General features: G+C 38.1%; 1 protein-coding gene across 14 annotated transcripts in view; it reads right to left on the reverse strand.

Moving 5' to 3' along the window:
* The window catches only part of LOC121881354 (MAP/microtubule affinity-regulating kinase 3-like), an 85,926-nt gene that overhangs the window by 26,514 nt on the left and 42,902 nt on the right, over nucleotides 1–16,510 (reverse strand). For 5 of the 14 annotated variants that reach the window (XM_042389090.1, XM_042389088.1, XM_042389093.1 and 2 more), the window contains one exon: nucleotides 13,056–13,328. In XM_042389090.1, coding sequence (XP_042245024.1) covers nucleotides 13,056–13,328 — 273 coding nt within the window. Of the gene's footprint in view, nucleotides 1–1,229; nucleotides 1,275–10,422; nucleotides 10,450–13,055; nucleotides 13,329–16,510 lie in introns of all 14 variants that reach the window. The other 9 variants (XM_042389095.1, XM_042389097.1, XM_042389094.1 and 6 more) reach the window with 5 other exon arrangements.

Below are 16,510 nucleotides of genomic sequence, written 5' to 3' on the forward strand. Positions count from 1 at the left end.
CAGGACGTTGTGGTTAATACGACTCACTTTCTATTAATTTAGTTCATTTCTATATTTTTCCTGTGTTATAAAACGTGAGTAAGGAACTAGTTTATTTCCAGCTACTTGGATAGAAAATAGTTAATTTTACTCTTCATTAAACTCAAATTATTATCAAAAAGGCAAAAATCAATTCAAAGTCAAGTGACACAATATGAGCAACAGATTTAGATGTGAACAACTGTAATTTAACTGTAATTTCCTTTGGGATTAATAAAGTACAATATAATATAAATTTGAGGTTTTCACAGTTGATTTAAAAAAAGGTTCTAATAATAATAATAATAATAATAATAATAATAATAATAATAATAATAATAATAATGTCTATTGAGCTGCGACTAACAGTTACTTTTATCATTGATTAATCTTTTCTTGATTAATAATTTGGTCTATAAATGATCTGAAAACTGACGTCTTCAAAAGAAACAGACCAAAACCTGAACATATTAAATGTAAGACAAGGAAATATTTGCTGATTAGTTTTCTTTTGACATATTGTTGCAGCTCTAAATGTTTCCATACATTTAAAGAGTCTTAAGAGTATAATAACAGTTAAAAATCTGCACTTTCAGATATAATAGTTGCCAAAATCAACAGGTTGTTAAACAGATATTCTACATTCATGTCCTTTAAAATGAATCTACAGGACAGGAAATACAGCCGACCACCTGGGAAACATTTTGTGCAGCAAACTAAACATTTTTTCATCCAGATGTTTAAAAAGTGTCTCTGTGGATTCATGAAATTCCCTCCCAAACAGCAGTAAATGTATTTATTTCCTGGAAAAACTCTGTGACTTGAATGTAACGTGAACTGGAGCCGGATACATCCATGCTGGATTAAAGGCAGGGTTTTTTTTTTTTTTTGGAAGGGGGGGGCGGGGCAGGGGGGAGTGGGTATTAGGAGGATTTCTCAGGCTGTCAAAGGATAAAAAAAACAAACAAACATGCAATGCAAACTGAGCAGCAACACGAGTACGATGCAAACATGCAGGTGTTCAAACCGTCCGACACATTCAAACATCCCGGGAGAAACCAAGCAGAGAGAGGAAGAGGAGGAGGAGGAGGAGGAGACAAGGACAAACTGAAGCCTACGATAAGAGGGGGAGGGGGCACCGACACCTGAGGGAGGAGGGAGGGGAGGGAGGGAGGGGGGGAGTGTGTGTGTGGGGGGGCAGGTAACCTCACCTTGAGCCCTCAAGTCTCCCGTTTCTCTCAAACTCGGTTGAGACTCTGAGGCGCACGAGAAGATCAGACAGGGAGGAAGAAAAAATCAAAATAAAAAAAGAGGAAGAAGAGAAAAACAAACAAACAAAAAAAAGAAGATGTGGATTGTGCACGACATCAATCATTTCAGATCAATTTCCAGTGAATAAAAAACAAGACGTACAATAAGAAGGAGAGCGAGAGTGACACCGAGGTGAAGCGACACGAGAGCCACCACCGAAAAAAAACAACAACAGAATACACAAGTGCCACAAGAAAAATGGAAGAATTGTTTTTGTTTGTTTTGTTTTTAACTTCCATTCAGATCAGTGAAGAATCATGAGAGGAAGAAATAAACAATGAGAAATGCAAACGAAGCACCGTGATCCCGACAGACACAAATAATCCTTCAACACAAAGCCAAAGACGGAGAAGCATCTCATGAACTAACGCAGGACAAACTACTGACAGAGAAGGAGCTGAGTTTTTACTTTTGATCGAAAACTTGTTTAAACTCAGGCTACGTTCTTTTCAAGGCTGCGACTAACGATTATTTACTCGATTAGTCGTCTATAAAATGTCAGAAAATGGTGAAAAATGTCGATCAGTGTTTCTTTGTTTTGTCCACGACTCAAATATGTTCAGTTTACTGTCGGAAACCAGAAAATATTCACATTTGAGAAGCAGGAATCAGAGAATTTACACATTTTTCTCCTGAAGAATGACTTCAAATGATTAATCGATTATCAAAATAGTTGGCGATTAATCGATTAATCGACTAATCGTTAGAGCTCTAACTAGGGTTTAATGTTTTAAAGTGAGAGAAAAATTATGTCAAGATGTTAATAAGAATATTTCTCCAGTGTTGATTTATATCACGATGTAGAACATTTAAACACAATCACATAAAATAATCAAACAGCATCTTAACTCAAGGTCCACTTGCTAGATTTTTCCAGAGCTTTCAACCAAACCGAGGAACGCTGCAAAATGAAAGGTCTGGAAACATCTAGTGAGTGGACATTGAGTTAAGAGTTAATATCAAAATCAATTAGATGCTTTTGTTTTTATTAGAGCTGCAACAATTAGTCGATTAATCAATTAGTTAATTGACAGAAAATGGTTTTGATGATTGAATAATCGTTTTTTTAAGCAAGAATACAAAACATTTTCTGAATCAAGGCTCTAAAATGTGAACATTTTTTACTTTTCTTGATCGACATTACTGTAAATATAATATTTTGGGGTTTTAAATGTTTAAACTAACAAAAATATAAAAGTTTGAGGACTTCAGATGCTCCGATGGACATTTTTCACCATTTTATCGACCAAATAATCGTCAGATTCATTGATAATAAACATAACCTTTAGTCACAGACCTACTTATATTCTAAGTTTGTTTTATCTACCTTTTTATAGTTCTATCACTCATTTTCTGATCTTTATGTTTGACTTGCTTTATTGATTTAAATTGCTGTTTTATTGATTGAATGAAGACTAGTGACAGCTTTGTGGACGCTGATGTGGATCAAAATAAAGAATAAAAAATGCTAAAAATAATCTGTGTTCCACTTTTACACATCAGAGAAAAAAAATGTACAAAATAAAACCTCCACTGATTTGTTCTGCTGATCTTTTATTAAAATTTGCTTGAATCATGAATTTAACTGAACATACTGATATTTTTAAGACTTCTTTACTTGTTTTCATTCATTTAAACATTTGATTGTTGTTCGTCTGACTTTATATTCATTTAACTGTGTTTTTTTTGTACACTGGTTGTGTGACTGTATGTTGAGATCTGATTGTAAACTGATTATTATTTATCTGAACTACAACACCTGATATGAAACAGTTACTTCATCTAAACATTGGCAAGAAAACATTTCACCCACAAGCTTCGTAATCCACGATGACATCCATCACAACAGTAATACTCACAAAAATGAAGATTAACTGTTGTGTGACTGACAGTGTGTGTGTGTGTGTGTGTGTGTGTGTGTGTGTGTGTGTGTGTGTGTGTGTGATGTCTGCCACACAGACGGCTCATGTGGATGCTGGTGTTGAGGATTTTACATGCACATGAACACAGACACAGTTTTTAAGGCAACTTTTCTGGGCTGATGCAGACGGGAAACTCTCTACAACAGGAAGCTCTAAAAGAAATCAAACCAAATGAATAAGCAGCTACGATTCGTCCCTGATGCGACTGAAGCAACATGATCAAGAAGAAGAAGAAGAAGAAGTTCTTAACAGTGCTGAGCGACAGAGGAACTGTGTCAACTAGCCGAACATACACAATACTCTTCCTCACTTTGTCTCTGGACCAACAGAAGAATTTGATATTTAAGAGAAAGAGGAAAGAGTTTAAGGAAGTGTTTGTTAGTTTCCCTCATCTATAACTTCCTGGTTTAATAACTGACCATCAGCAGTTTGGACAAAAGGTTCCAATACTACTACTACTACTAATACTAATAATAATAATAATAATAATGACAGATTTACACTCAGTGAGCACTTTATTAGGAACACCTCTGCAATACAACAGCTCTGCCATAAATTCTACTTTTATGATAACATTATATTAAAAAGTGTTCCTGATGTATGTTAATGGAGTGGACACACTATTAGAAACACTTCAATATAATGCACTCCAGTACATCACCACCACCCACTACGACCTCAATAATAAACATAAAGTAGAATTATCACCTTTCTGACAATGTCAACAAAAACTGAGAATATAAAAGCTTCATAAAAGTAGAATTTAATTTATGGCAGAGCTGTTGTATTGGATTGTATTAGATTATAGAGGTGTTCCTAATAAAGTGATCGGTGACTGTAGTTTGACGGCATTTGCAGAAGCATCTGTGCGACGTCCTTCGCTGACAATCACAAAGTGTGTTGGCTTGATGTCAAAACTGCTGCTGCCGCTGCATCATTCAGGTAATTTTACTCTCCAGAGAATAAATTAAAGTTTATGAGTTCTCAGTGATTCTTTATCGAACAGGAAGAACAGCTACATCAACCATGAAGGTCAAGATATGAAGTTATACATTATTTTTTGCATTTAATGAATATCACCTGATCAAAGCTTACTGGCGACTTGTCATAACTCATCAGAACGATTATAAAAACCACTGAAAAGCTCTAAACTGTAGCTGACGGCTCTAAAGTTTCCTGCACTGAGCTCAAAGTCAAGATTAACGATCTATAACATGAGACCACGATATCAACGCCAACACACGGTCTTTGTAGCTTCTATACTTCACTAATAAACAGATTCTGATCCTGAAGTTCATGACACGGCAGCTCCCTTCAATATTTCTGTATGTCTCAGGTTATTGTGAGCAAATCAATCAACAGGGCGGCCGATATTTGTATGATTTTTGCATCGATGTGATAAAATATGTTGATTTGTTAGATATTTAATTTGCCAGTTCAACCAAAAAAAACACACTTTCACATTACCAGTCAAACGTTTGGACACACTTCCTCATTCAGGTGAACGGGACGGTGTGTCCAGACGTTACTGAGTGTTATTTTGTCCATTAGGAGTGATTTTTTTTTACTTTGTCTTGATCTACATCAGTATTGCAATATAATATTACATGCTGTACACCAAGAGAGGAGCGTATTAATTTTGCTCCAACTCGAGGTTGCCAGAAAAGATTAATTTCTATGAGAAAAGCAAAAATATGCAGACCAGTCGAGCAGGTTCTGCCTCTTCACATTGACTCTTGTGTATTTAAACTGTGTAAAACAGACAGCAGCTCGTCCTAAAACAGCCCCTGAATCACTACAAACACACAATAGAAATATCTGAATAACTCAAATAAGCAAATAAGCACCCAGCTAGCTGCAGTTAGCCCCCCTGCTCCTCTAACACAACGGGTTTATGGTGTCAAGCTCCCAGCATGCACTGCAGCCTGCGTAACAGAAAAACAGGACAGGTGGAGGAGGAAGTGACTCCAAAGCTTTCCCGACAGCTCGAGGGGACTTGACAACAAGAGGGTGAACAGACAGGACTGACAGCAGGTCCTGGATCGGTCGGGGCGGCTCTGAATGTGTTAAATCACAAGACCGAGAGGGTGGAAGGGGGGGAGGGGGGGCAGGATGGTGAGGGAGGGAGGGGGGGTGGGTGAGTCCCTCCACATAACCGACACTGAAAACAGTCCCTTACTCTAGATCTTCATCTTCCTACAACTCTCTATATCTTCTGCTCCTGAATCTGAAAGAAAAAACGGGATTCTGAAAAGATGGCAAAAAATTTCTCAATGGACACATGACAAGAAAGAAAAGAGAAGAGGGAAAGAATATTAAGATGTGAGACATGACTACTGATCAAAAAAAAAAAGAAAAAAAAAAGAAGAAAAAACATGGAAGGATGATGAGAAGGAAGGAAGGAAGGAAAGGCTGATAAGAGACTGGAGGGCAGAAGACTTACTAAGGGTCTTTCCTCCCTGGGTAGAAGGGATGGCAGGCCCTGTTTTGGCCGTCTGCCGTTTGGCCGGGTCAATACTGACCCTAGGCGGAGAGGAAGAGCAGCAAGAGGTCAAGGTTAAAGGACACAGGAAGGTTAGGAAGACAAAAAACACACAAAACTGTGAGGAGAGGAGTGAAGGACGGAGCGTGAGATGACTGAACCTAAACGTCCTGAGAGGAGGAAACTTGTTGATTAAGTTGCAGGATGTGATGAGCAGTTTTTTATCAGAGATGTATGGAGTCCCGAAACGGACAAAATGTAGTAAAAAGGTAATTAAACAAGTCAAAAATATAAATGAAAACACCAATAACTAATATTGTTTGTTAAAGAATTAAAATGAAGTGTAAAAATAAATATAAAGCTTCTTTTTACTTTACTTTTTTAATCTGTTGATTACTTTCTCAATTAATCGATTAGTTGTTGACTAAAGAAATCAGAAAATATGTTCAGAGAATTTGTTAATTTTCTTCTTAAAAATGGCTCAAAATGATTAATCGATTATCAAAATCGTTGGCGATTAATAGTTGGTAACTAATCGATTAATCGACTAATTGTTGCAGCTCTACATTTGATCTCCAATCAGTTGGTAAACAAGCTGAGCTAAACGCTAATGTCAGCACACAAAGTGCAGCTGAGGCTGATGGGAAAGTCAATATTTGGTCATAAATCAAAGTATTGGATTGAAATGTTGACCTGATGGTTTCTGCAGGATGTAAAGTCACATGATCAAAATTATTTCAAGTCGTCCTGACGACACAAATGTGTGAACCAAGTTTTATGGCGATCCATTTAATAATTGTTGAGATGTATCAAAGTGACAACTTTAACCTGCTGGTGGCGCTAGATGAAAAGTCAGATGATCACCAAACTAATTTTGATTGATCCTCTGGACATTTGTACAAATTTTCATACCAATCAATCCCACAGTTATTGAGATATTTCAGTCTAGAAAGTGATGGACCAGCCGACCTACACAGCCATCCACAGAGCCTCGTCGCTAGCATGACTTAATAAAAAACAAACAAAAATCTTTAAAGTGTTTTCTCTTTATCACCAATCAGTTGATAAAATAATTAAAACCTACTTGATTTTACTCTGAAATGCATCTTTCACTTGCTCATTTTATTTTTCAACTCCTCCATTTTCCACATTCAATCATTTATTTTTCCAGAGATAAACATTTCCCATTTACCTCAAGCTCATATGATAGTGAAACAGGTGCATGTCCGGGGCTCTGATTGGTCCAGAGTTCAGGCAAATGAAGACATTGAAAAATAAAAAAAAACCCAGTGAAAGATAAACGGAAGAGTAAAATAAATTAAGTTTTAATTGATTTTATCAACTGATTGGAGGTTCAAGAAAAAGTATAAAGCTTTACATTTATTTTTACCCTCAATTTCAATTAATTAACTGACAATATGATTAATTGATGTATTCAGTTATATTTTTAACTTGTCTGATAACCTTTTACTACATTTTGTCAGTTCTGGGACTCCATATAATGAGGACAAACACATAAACCAAAGTGAGGTGATTCAAGCGAGATGGGAGGACTGATGACAGATGAAACCGGAGCCTCTGGATAATGTCGACGCTGCCAGAGGAAGAACCGTCTACCAATCAGCCACCAGAGGGCACCGCCGAGCCTCCAGACGGCGCCCTGCGAGGGCCACAAAGCTCCTCTACTGCATCGTTCTGGGAGGTCAGAGCTAAAACAACAGCTGGTTCAGTTTATCAGCAGCAACCTAACCGTTTAAAAAAGATCTATTTTAAGATTTTAATTGGCTTGTAAAATAGTGAAAGTTTTATATTGGTGTCCAGGCCTGATCACAGATCAGTTTTACAGCCTTCTTTTCCAACCCTGAACCCATTAGGGAGAGAAATGAACTGAGACTGACCAGACTCCTTTGAGCAACCACAGGAAACCACAAGTCCTAATGTGCTAAATGTTTTTAAAAAGGTTATATTTTTCCATGAAATGAGAGATTCAGAGAAGTTGTTCTAAGGAGTTCTGGATTTCTAAATTTGGCACTTTAAAAAACTGAGAGCAAAATTAGGATTTCGTTTTTGTGGAGTCAACTGGATTCAAGTTTTGTTGTGAGAACAAAAGGGAACTGACTTGAGGGACAGTAAAAGTCAACCACAGACTGACTTTAAAATTTGTTACGGTTATCCATAAAAAAAATAAGATTTGTGTATATGTTTTTTTGAAATATGGAGGTTGAAAGAGTCCAGAATTTGCCTTTTTATCCACTGATGGATGAAAATTACAGAGAAAATATCTAATTGTGATTTTTTTTTGACCAAGATTTTTAATACATTAAACTAGAATTAGACAAGATATGACTGCATCATTATGACATTGCAAACTTTTCCAGTGTTCTATAAAAAAACAACCAATTTATTATGTTTTTTTGGGTGATTTATATGTCTGTCCTTAATTTCTGTAGCCAATAGGCATAAATGTTTATTACATTTTGGAAAAAAAGGATGACGGTTGTTTTGTATAAACTGCACATATGATGATCTACAACATGTCACATGACTTATCAATCGACTGTATACAAGGAGCCCAGAAACGACCTCTGACAATAGCCTGAAGGAGGAAAAGAGGGTTTGAAGAATAAAGTCTGATGTACTAGAGAAGAGTTACACGATGTGTTTTCAATTCTGATGGGACTTTTTTTTACTGAAGCTTCACGCTGTTTTGCGTCTTTGCTGTCGTCTCTCGTTTTTCAGAAAATGATTCACTGAAACACACAAGAAATCCGGTCCAACCGTTCCCAAAGACGAAGGAAAAAGAAAAACAACAACTGCAAAATGAAGTAAAGAATCGACCGACAGACCTTTCAAAACATATTAACTTCCAACTTAAATAAATAAGTTGGAAGCAAAAGCACAACGAAACATTTACCCCCCCCCCCCCGACTGGATAGATCAACCTACACAAACACGTCAATCTAAAGAACACACACATCTGCTTTTTAAGCTCTTTATGAAAACAGGAAAATTCTCTTTCTGGGTGATTTCTTTCTGCTCTGACAGGCCCGAGAAATCACTTCTGAGCCAGAGAGAGTAAAAAAAAAACAAAAAACAACAACAACAACAAAAAAAGTGTTTTATGGTGAATAATGCAGCAGAATAATGTTTAAGGCACCGTCTAAAATGTGCAGTTTCAACAACAGAGAGAGAATTCAGTCGTTAACAACAATCATTTGTGGTGAAAAAAAACAAAACAAAACAAAACAAAAAAAAACACAAACCACAATCAATGGCAGCTGTAAGAAGCGAACCCCATGCATGCATTGGCGATTGATTAGTGGCAAGCTGCTTTGTTGTTGCTGTTGGTTAATCGACTGATTGTTCAAGGAGTCCGGTCTGCTCTCCCAATCAGCCTTTATCCACTCAGACCAACCACAGCCACGCTGAGTACATTTACACTCACACACACAAGTTCAACCTGATTAATGCAGAACTCAGACTAAACCATCATTTATAAGCTTTGCAGTAGCGTCTTCTTCAATTTACCTTAAAACAAACATTGTCTTATAAGGAAAATTTTTCTTATTGTGTTGCATTCATCTTAAAGGAATAGTTCAACATTTTTGAAATACGTTTATTCACTTTCTTGCCAAAAGTTAGATGTGAAGATTGAAATCACTCTCAGGTCTGTGCGGTAAATATGAGCTGGAGTCAGGAGACCGTTAGCTTAGCTTAGCTTAGCTTAGCATAAAAACTGGAAATAGAGGGGAAAACAGCTAGCCTGGCTCTGTCCAAAGGTTAAAAAAAAAAAAATGCCTACCAGCACTTTTAAAGCTCACAAATTCACACTTTATGTCTTGTTTTTCAAATCCGTACAAAAACAGATGGTAGCTTCTGTATCTTAAATGTCTCATTTAGTGTTTTTCATTCGTCTTTCTGAAAAAATGAAGCGTGATCCCGGAGTTTACTCCCCACTACAGCAGCAGCAATCAATTTAAACCTTTATTTTAACAAAGTTAGACAATGTGAATATTGAATAAACAAGCTATGAGATTGTTTTTCAGAAAACTACCTTCCTTATCTAAACATATGAAGCGAGCCACATGATATTCTGTTGAGAAAGGTTTTGTTTCAAGGCTGAATTTTTAGTTATTAGCATAGTTACAAATGTTAATGTGATTTTTAACGAAGGTTTCTGGAAATTCCTGTTTCACTTTGGCTCTATAAACAACAATTTACCAATTTCACGGGGCGTTAGAAGTGCTGGTAGGCGGATTTTGCAACTTTTAGACACAGCCAAGCTAGCCGTTTCCCTCTGTTTCCAGTCTTTATGCTAAGCTAAGCTAGCTAGCTGCTAGCTGTAGCTTCATACTTACCGTACAGACATTTGAGTTATCAATCTTCTCATCTAACTCTTAGCAAGACAGAAAATGCCAAAAACGTCAAAACTATTCCTTTAATAAAAGTATCGACAAATTAGATCATGTTAACTCGGCTCTCGTCACTTTGTGAATCTTAAAATCTGATCACAGTAATCTGATTGTGTGTGTAAATGTACCCAGAGACAGTTTTTTTTTATTCTGCTAAGCGGTGTGTTAGTTCAGTGCCAGCAGCCCCACGCGTCTGGAGAGTTTCAGTTTCAGTGAGATTTGTTTTTTTTTTCGTTATTTTTTTGGCACAGAGCGAAAGGCAGTACAAGAGTCCTACCTTTTGGTAAACCTGAATGACATGTTTCTACAACAGAATCAGACAAAGAAACAGTGAAAATGGTGAAGGAGAAGTGAAAGGAGGGGGAAGGGGGGGATATGAGATAATCTGAATGAGTGAACAAAAATGGGGTGATTGGAATCATCAGCTGTGGAGAGGAAGATTCTTTTTTTTCTTTTTTTTTTCTTTTTCATTGATTATCAAATGATTTCAATTCCTCATTTTAGGTCAGTCATTGCAGGAGTGATGTCGCTGGCCTGGCTGCCGCTTTTACAGCCTTTTTCATGCCGAGAAAATGTCTTTTTTTTTATTGAATATGGCTATAAATTCATTCATAGGTTTTTTACTGGGACACGGCTATAAAATATTCAATTTTCTGAGTAAGAAATGTTCTAAAACTTCCACTAAACTTCTGAGAGAACAGTACGTTTCATGTTCACACTGACTTATTACAAACGTACCGAGAGGAGTGAACATTACGATGATCTGGACGGACAGGTGACAGTTTTGGTGATGTCATCTCGCATCATCAGCTCCACATAAACACCCACGTGGGGAAATTCCTTCTTATTTCTTCATGAGCTCTTTTTAAATATGAGAAGATAAATAAACACACGAGTCCCAGTGAAGTTAAAAGTGATCAGAATTTCCCCACAATGATGCAGGATGACGTCACCAAAACTGTCCAATAGAGTCGTGAAGCGTGAGGCGACCGTTGGATCAGGAAGTGTTTTTCCCCCCATTTCATTTTTTTTTCTTTCAACGATCCTTTAGGTTTATATTTTGACCACCAGCCTCGGTCGCCGTTGCTATGGAGATGAAACCAGTCAAAGGCACTAATCAGAGCGGTAATTAATTTAAAACGCTTCCTCGTTGCAGTTATAAATAAAACACGGCGACCGATTTCACTCAAAAGTGACCCAGATATTAAAAACAAACTGATTAACGGTAGATTGTAAAATCTTTTATCTCGACATTGTGATCTTTAGCTTCTGCTAAGAACGGAGCCGTTCTTTGAGTTAACGTACAGCCGACCAAGATTTCTTTTTGTTGTTTCCCCAACTGGCAGAATTAACATTAATTAGCAACAGCTGAGTGAATCTGCGGGTGAAAGTTGGCATCATGACTGATAAAAAAAATCAAAGTCACAGCTTCAGATTTCACTTTTTACAGCTCATCAGCTGTTAATTATGCAAATTATGATTAAAAAATTGCAGCTCTGGTGATATAAAAATTACCCTCCTTCAAATTGCAAACTTTTGGTGTATTTAACATTTAATATTAGATTGTATTTGCTAAAGAAAAACAGTCTTTTTTCTATAATTTCATTATTATTGAACATAGAAACTCAGGACTCTCCCTGATAATTTAACACTCCTGTAGGTTTATATTACGATCACCAGTTTGAATTATTTCAACTTTGTTCCTGAGAATCATGTTTTGTTAGTGATTTTAGTTTGGTGGACGGCTGAAAATACTACAATACCCATGAGCCTCGGCTGCCGTTGCTATGGAGATGAAGTCAGTTCTTCATTGCTGCATTTGTAAACTAAGAAATTAAAATCTGTAAAATCTTCAGCTTCTGTCAGCCGTTAGCTGTGCATGTGACTGGACTTTAATCTTTTAAATCATAGTTAACCTCTACCCTGATATTTGTGCCTTCGACTTTAAAACCCGGATATTTTCAGGAGAACGTTGTGCCGATCCGAGCCGTAGACGAGCTCCGACTGTGAGTCGCTGATCTTCCCATAAACGCCGTTTATGGGAAGATCAACGAGATGTTTACTTCCAGAACGGCGAAATATCTCCTTCCACTTCACGACTCTATAAATGAGTTACCTGTCAGCTTGAATGACTTCATGTTTACTCCTCTTAAAGTAAACCAACAGAACAGCTTCCATAAACTGACTTCTTTCTACAAACACTGTATACGATCGGAGAGTCGGACCGGATTAAAAATGTAAAGTTTCTGCTTTGATTTGGATCAAAGACGACAAACTTGAAGTTTAATTGCAGAAGAATTTCTAAAGCGAATGTTCTGTGTGAAAAGATCTATTCAAATTGATCAGCAAACATCTTTAATGAATCACAGAACTTGTCTGAGATGATCTGTCGTGTTACGGTCCAGGAACTGGTTGCGGCCCGGTTCCTGGACGGTAAAAACAGCCTCAACCGTTATAATGAATCTCGTTAAAAAGAGGTCAACTTGTGGTTAATTCAGAGTGGTTTCGGTTTCTCTGGCAGGCAACCAGGCAGCGACAGATAAACAATTTAGACTTAAGAATAAATCACATCGTACAGGACAGTGCAGTGTTCCCCCAGCATGTAATTAATCATCCTAATTCTACAAGGCACTGTGTTGATTGGCTTCTAATTCGAACAGACAAGAGTGGCAGGAGATTATACTGTACAGAGCCGGGCTGGAGTCTATCCGCTTTCTATTTCAGTCAGGAGGAGGGTTCGCCTCGACGTTTAGCAACTCAGAAGTGGTGAAAAAGTCAAATATTTTAGCCTGAATTTAAGCTTTAAGCTGACTGAAGAGAAAGAGATAAACCCCAACCCGTTCGGATCTTCACTGAAGCCTGACCTGAGGCGTTTGTTTTGTTTTTTTTTTAAGGTGTTTCGTCACCTACCTGCGGGTGAGTTTGGAGGTGAGTTTGGAGAAAAGGTTGCTGGTTCCACGGCTGCGGGTTTGGGAGAGCGGGGTGGCGTCGTGGGATAGGGTGGGGGAGGCCGGCGGGCCGTTGTACGTGGCGGTGCGGCGGTCTCTCAGCTGGCCCCCGTGGAAGGTGCTGCGGCTGGCGGTGCCTCGCGGGAAGCGCAGTCTGTCGGGCGTGGTGGCGTTGGCGATGCTGTGGGTGGACGCCACTGGGTTCCTCTGGCCGCCGGGCGACACGGCGACGCTGCTGAGGCGGACGGAGGAGGAAGAGCAGAGGAAACAGTTACTATCATGTAAGGTTTGAAGATCACAACAGTAACGTTTTTCCACTGCAGTCGATACGTCGGCGCTCCTGACACACTTTCCAAAACTATTTCATTCATCTCTCTCTCTCCAAAATAAACCAACCAAACCTGTTCAGTGTTTACAGTGAAGGTCAAAGGTCACCTCAGTAATCACAGGAACACAAACGTATCACTGCAGTGGAAAAACCTTTATAACAGTTGCATCACATTTTCCCTCCTTATCTTCAAGATGGCCGAGTGTTGCTATTCCTACATGGATTTCTGGTGTTGACATGAGTTTAAAGTCAATGAATCTTGCAGGTTAGACGTCAGCAGGGTAGGAAATTGAAGTGGTGGATGAAAAGCAAAAGTACTCTGATTTAAAATGTTTCCATCTTGACATTAAGTGCCCTCTTTTCAACTAGTTTTATAGACCGAAGAGCCACAGGAAGTAAATCAGGAGCTGAAGCAAGAAGAAAAAGTCCCTTGTGTACGAAGTCTTGTTCCTGTTGAAGTTAAGATTTATTACATGAACAGAAATAGCCTGAAGATTTCTCAATAAATGTAAGAAATGCAAACTAATTCATTTCTATCCGCTGAAAATGTGAAACTGCAGTAAAATGAAGGAGATCTGGTCGTAATCAATGGATTAAGGACATGTCTTGTAACTCTGCTGAGAGGTAAAGTAACATGGTTGTGAGGAATTGTACACATATGTCATTTTAATTTATTAGTTTTTACATTTATTAATCAACTATTTTACTTGTGTATATGTATGTTTTGTTTCTTTTATCTACTCATTCTTTCCCTTTGTAACTGTTTAGTTATTTTATTTAATATCATGCTTCTTATAGTTTCTTGTTTTACTGAGAATTTTAGAGAATGTTATTGAGAAAGATATAATGAGGGAGGGTTTCTTCATAAGTGTTTATGAGTGTAATTGACAAAAAGTCAATAAACACAGTTTTGAAAGTCTTGTTTGTGTTTCCACAGCATCTGAAGAAATGTGCAGATTAGATTTTTTATTTCGATAACGGATTTAAAAAAACAACAGCATTGTTTGAGACTCAGTTTCCACACTAGAGGAAACAATACAGTCGTCTTGTGTTTTTTGTTGCACAACCGTTGGAACGGAGTAGAAACGTTGACTGAAACCTGCAGAAGTAGACGATCTGCTTACTGATTGATGGTCGTTTAGTTTTGCTTCACAACATAAAACAGCAATGAAACGATTAGATTAAGATTAACTTCTCGTTACAGTACAAGAAATGTCCAGTTACAAGTTGTTGCAGCTGCAAGTTTTTATGTTTCATCAGCTACTTTCAGCTCTGATAGTTCCCGTGTGATCAGAAGAGGGACTTTTTGGGGGGTCGGGGTCAAGCTAAGGCACTAAATGTTGACCCCAGTTGTTCTGTCTGAAACCAGTAAAGTCTGACAGTTCCTAAAATGGTTTCTGGGCTCCTGGAAAAAAGCTCCTGTAGTGAAAATGGGCTTCAAGTGTGGATACAGGACCAAACGTCTAAAAATAAAAAAAAGTGAGAGAATTTTGGCAAAAAGGACAGACTGTGAAAAGTGAAGACAAATTTCCCACCCTGGACGTCAAGCTCTAAGCTCTTATCGTGTACAATGAGAAGAGTGAGTCGTGCCCCCTGATCGGTTAGCGTCTAAACAAAAACAGACGATGGTCTGAGGGTGTTGGGAGAGCGTGGGGGGGGGGGCTCGGCCATCGTGTCGTAGACGAACAAGTGAAGGGACCCAGACGGAGAAGATCGGGGGGGGGGGGGGGGGTTTATAAAGTTGACAGAAGAGGATGGAGGAGAGAGAGATCAGGAGCAGAACTGTGAGAGTTTGTTATTGCAAATGTCTGCAGCGGAGCCAAGAGGGTCCCTCCGGTTTCTGGCTGGCGGAGGGATGATGCAAACACGGAAAAATATTATCACACAGAGTTTAAGACCTCGTTCGTCAAAACGTAGCTCCAGTGTGTGGATATATATTTTTCCCCCCCCTCCCCCCGACTTGTGCCTCCACTTTTATCAGCGTCTAAATCAAACAGCCATCATGTGCCGAGCGCAGGTAAAATCTCAGTTATCTTCAGTAATGAGACGTATTTCCAAATCAAACAGAAATGGATGTGAAATAGTTAAAATAGGGATTTGAATCAAGTCCTAGAAGTTAGATCAAGAGGAGGACGACAAAGAAGGAATTAATAAATTAGACTCGTACCACGTACTGCTGTTAGTCTCTACGACCTTCAAGTTAACGGTCGAGAGCTTCTTTATATGACAGCAGGGATAGAAAGTCGCCTCGAACCTCATTTGACTGGATAAAGTTAAGTAAAAACTTCCAAATGAGTCAATAAAAATACATTTTCCAGGAAGAGAAAAGAGGCATTTTGACATAAAAACAGTCACAATAATATTTTTGAGATATATTTGGCAACTTTACATGCTTTATACTAAGAGATAATGGAACAATTCACACAGATCAGACCTTGGAAAATATGTCTTTGTCTTCTTGTTTTCTTCTTCTGACCATCATCTATTCTCTGACTGTGTTCATATCAAACTAAAGCAAAAGCCTAACTCTGTATTCAGAGTTCTTATTGGTTGATTGATACGCTACTTCTGCACAAATCAGTAGCACTGAAACACTGAGCGCTAAGACTTCAGTGTCTAGAGTCATCGATGTTTTAGAGACGGTTTGAAAGCTGCTCTTGTGCCACACTCGAGTGTTTTTGTCGTCTCTGATAAAAACCATTTTTGGCCGAGACACAGACATGCAGAGAGCTTCAACCAGACAACAGCCAGTAAGTTCATTTTTTTCTTGTTTTGCCAACTAACAGAATTAACGTTAATTAGGCCGGGCTGAGTTAATCTGCTGCTGAAAGTCGTCATTACGGCGCTGAAATCAACACTCGACTGCTTAAACTTAATTATCTACAGCTTTTTAAAGATGCGGTTTATTATGCGAGTTATATTTAAAAGTCGCAGCTCTTGTGTTGTTGAAATTGTACTCTTTTGATATAAAAACAATTAATTGTTAAGCTGTAACTCAGAAATTCATTTATATTTCATCAAATTTCAGTCTGATTTAATAAATTATTAACATGTAAAATCTTGTCTTTTACCAGCTCTCGGCTGATGAG

Source organism: Thunnus maccoyii, chromosome 16, assembly GCF_910596095.1.
Source record: "Thunnus maccoyii chromosome 16, fThuMac1.1, whole genome shotgun sequence".
NCBI lineage: Eukaryota > Metazoa > Chordata > Actinopteri > Scombriformes > Scombridae > Thunnus > Thunnus maccoyii.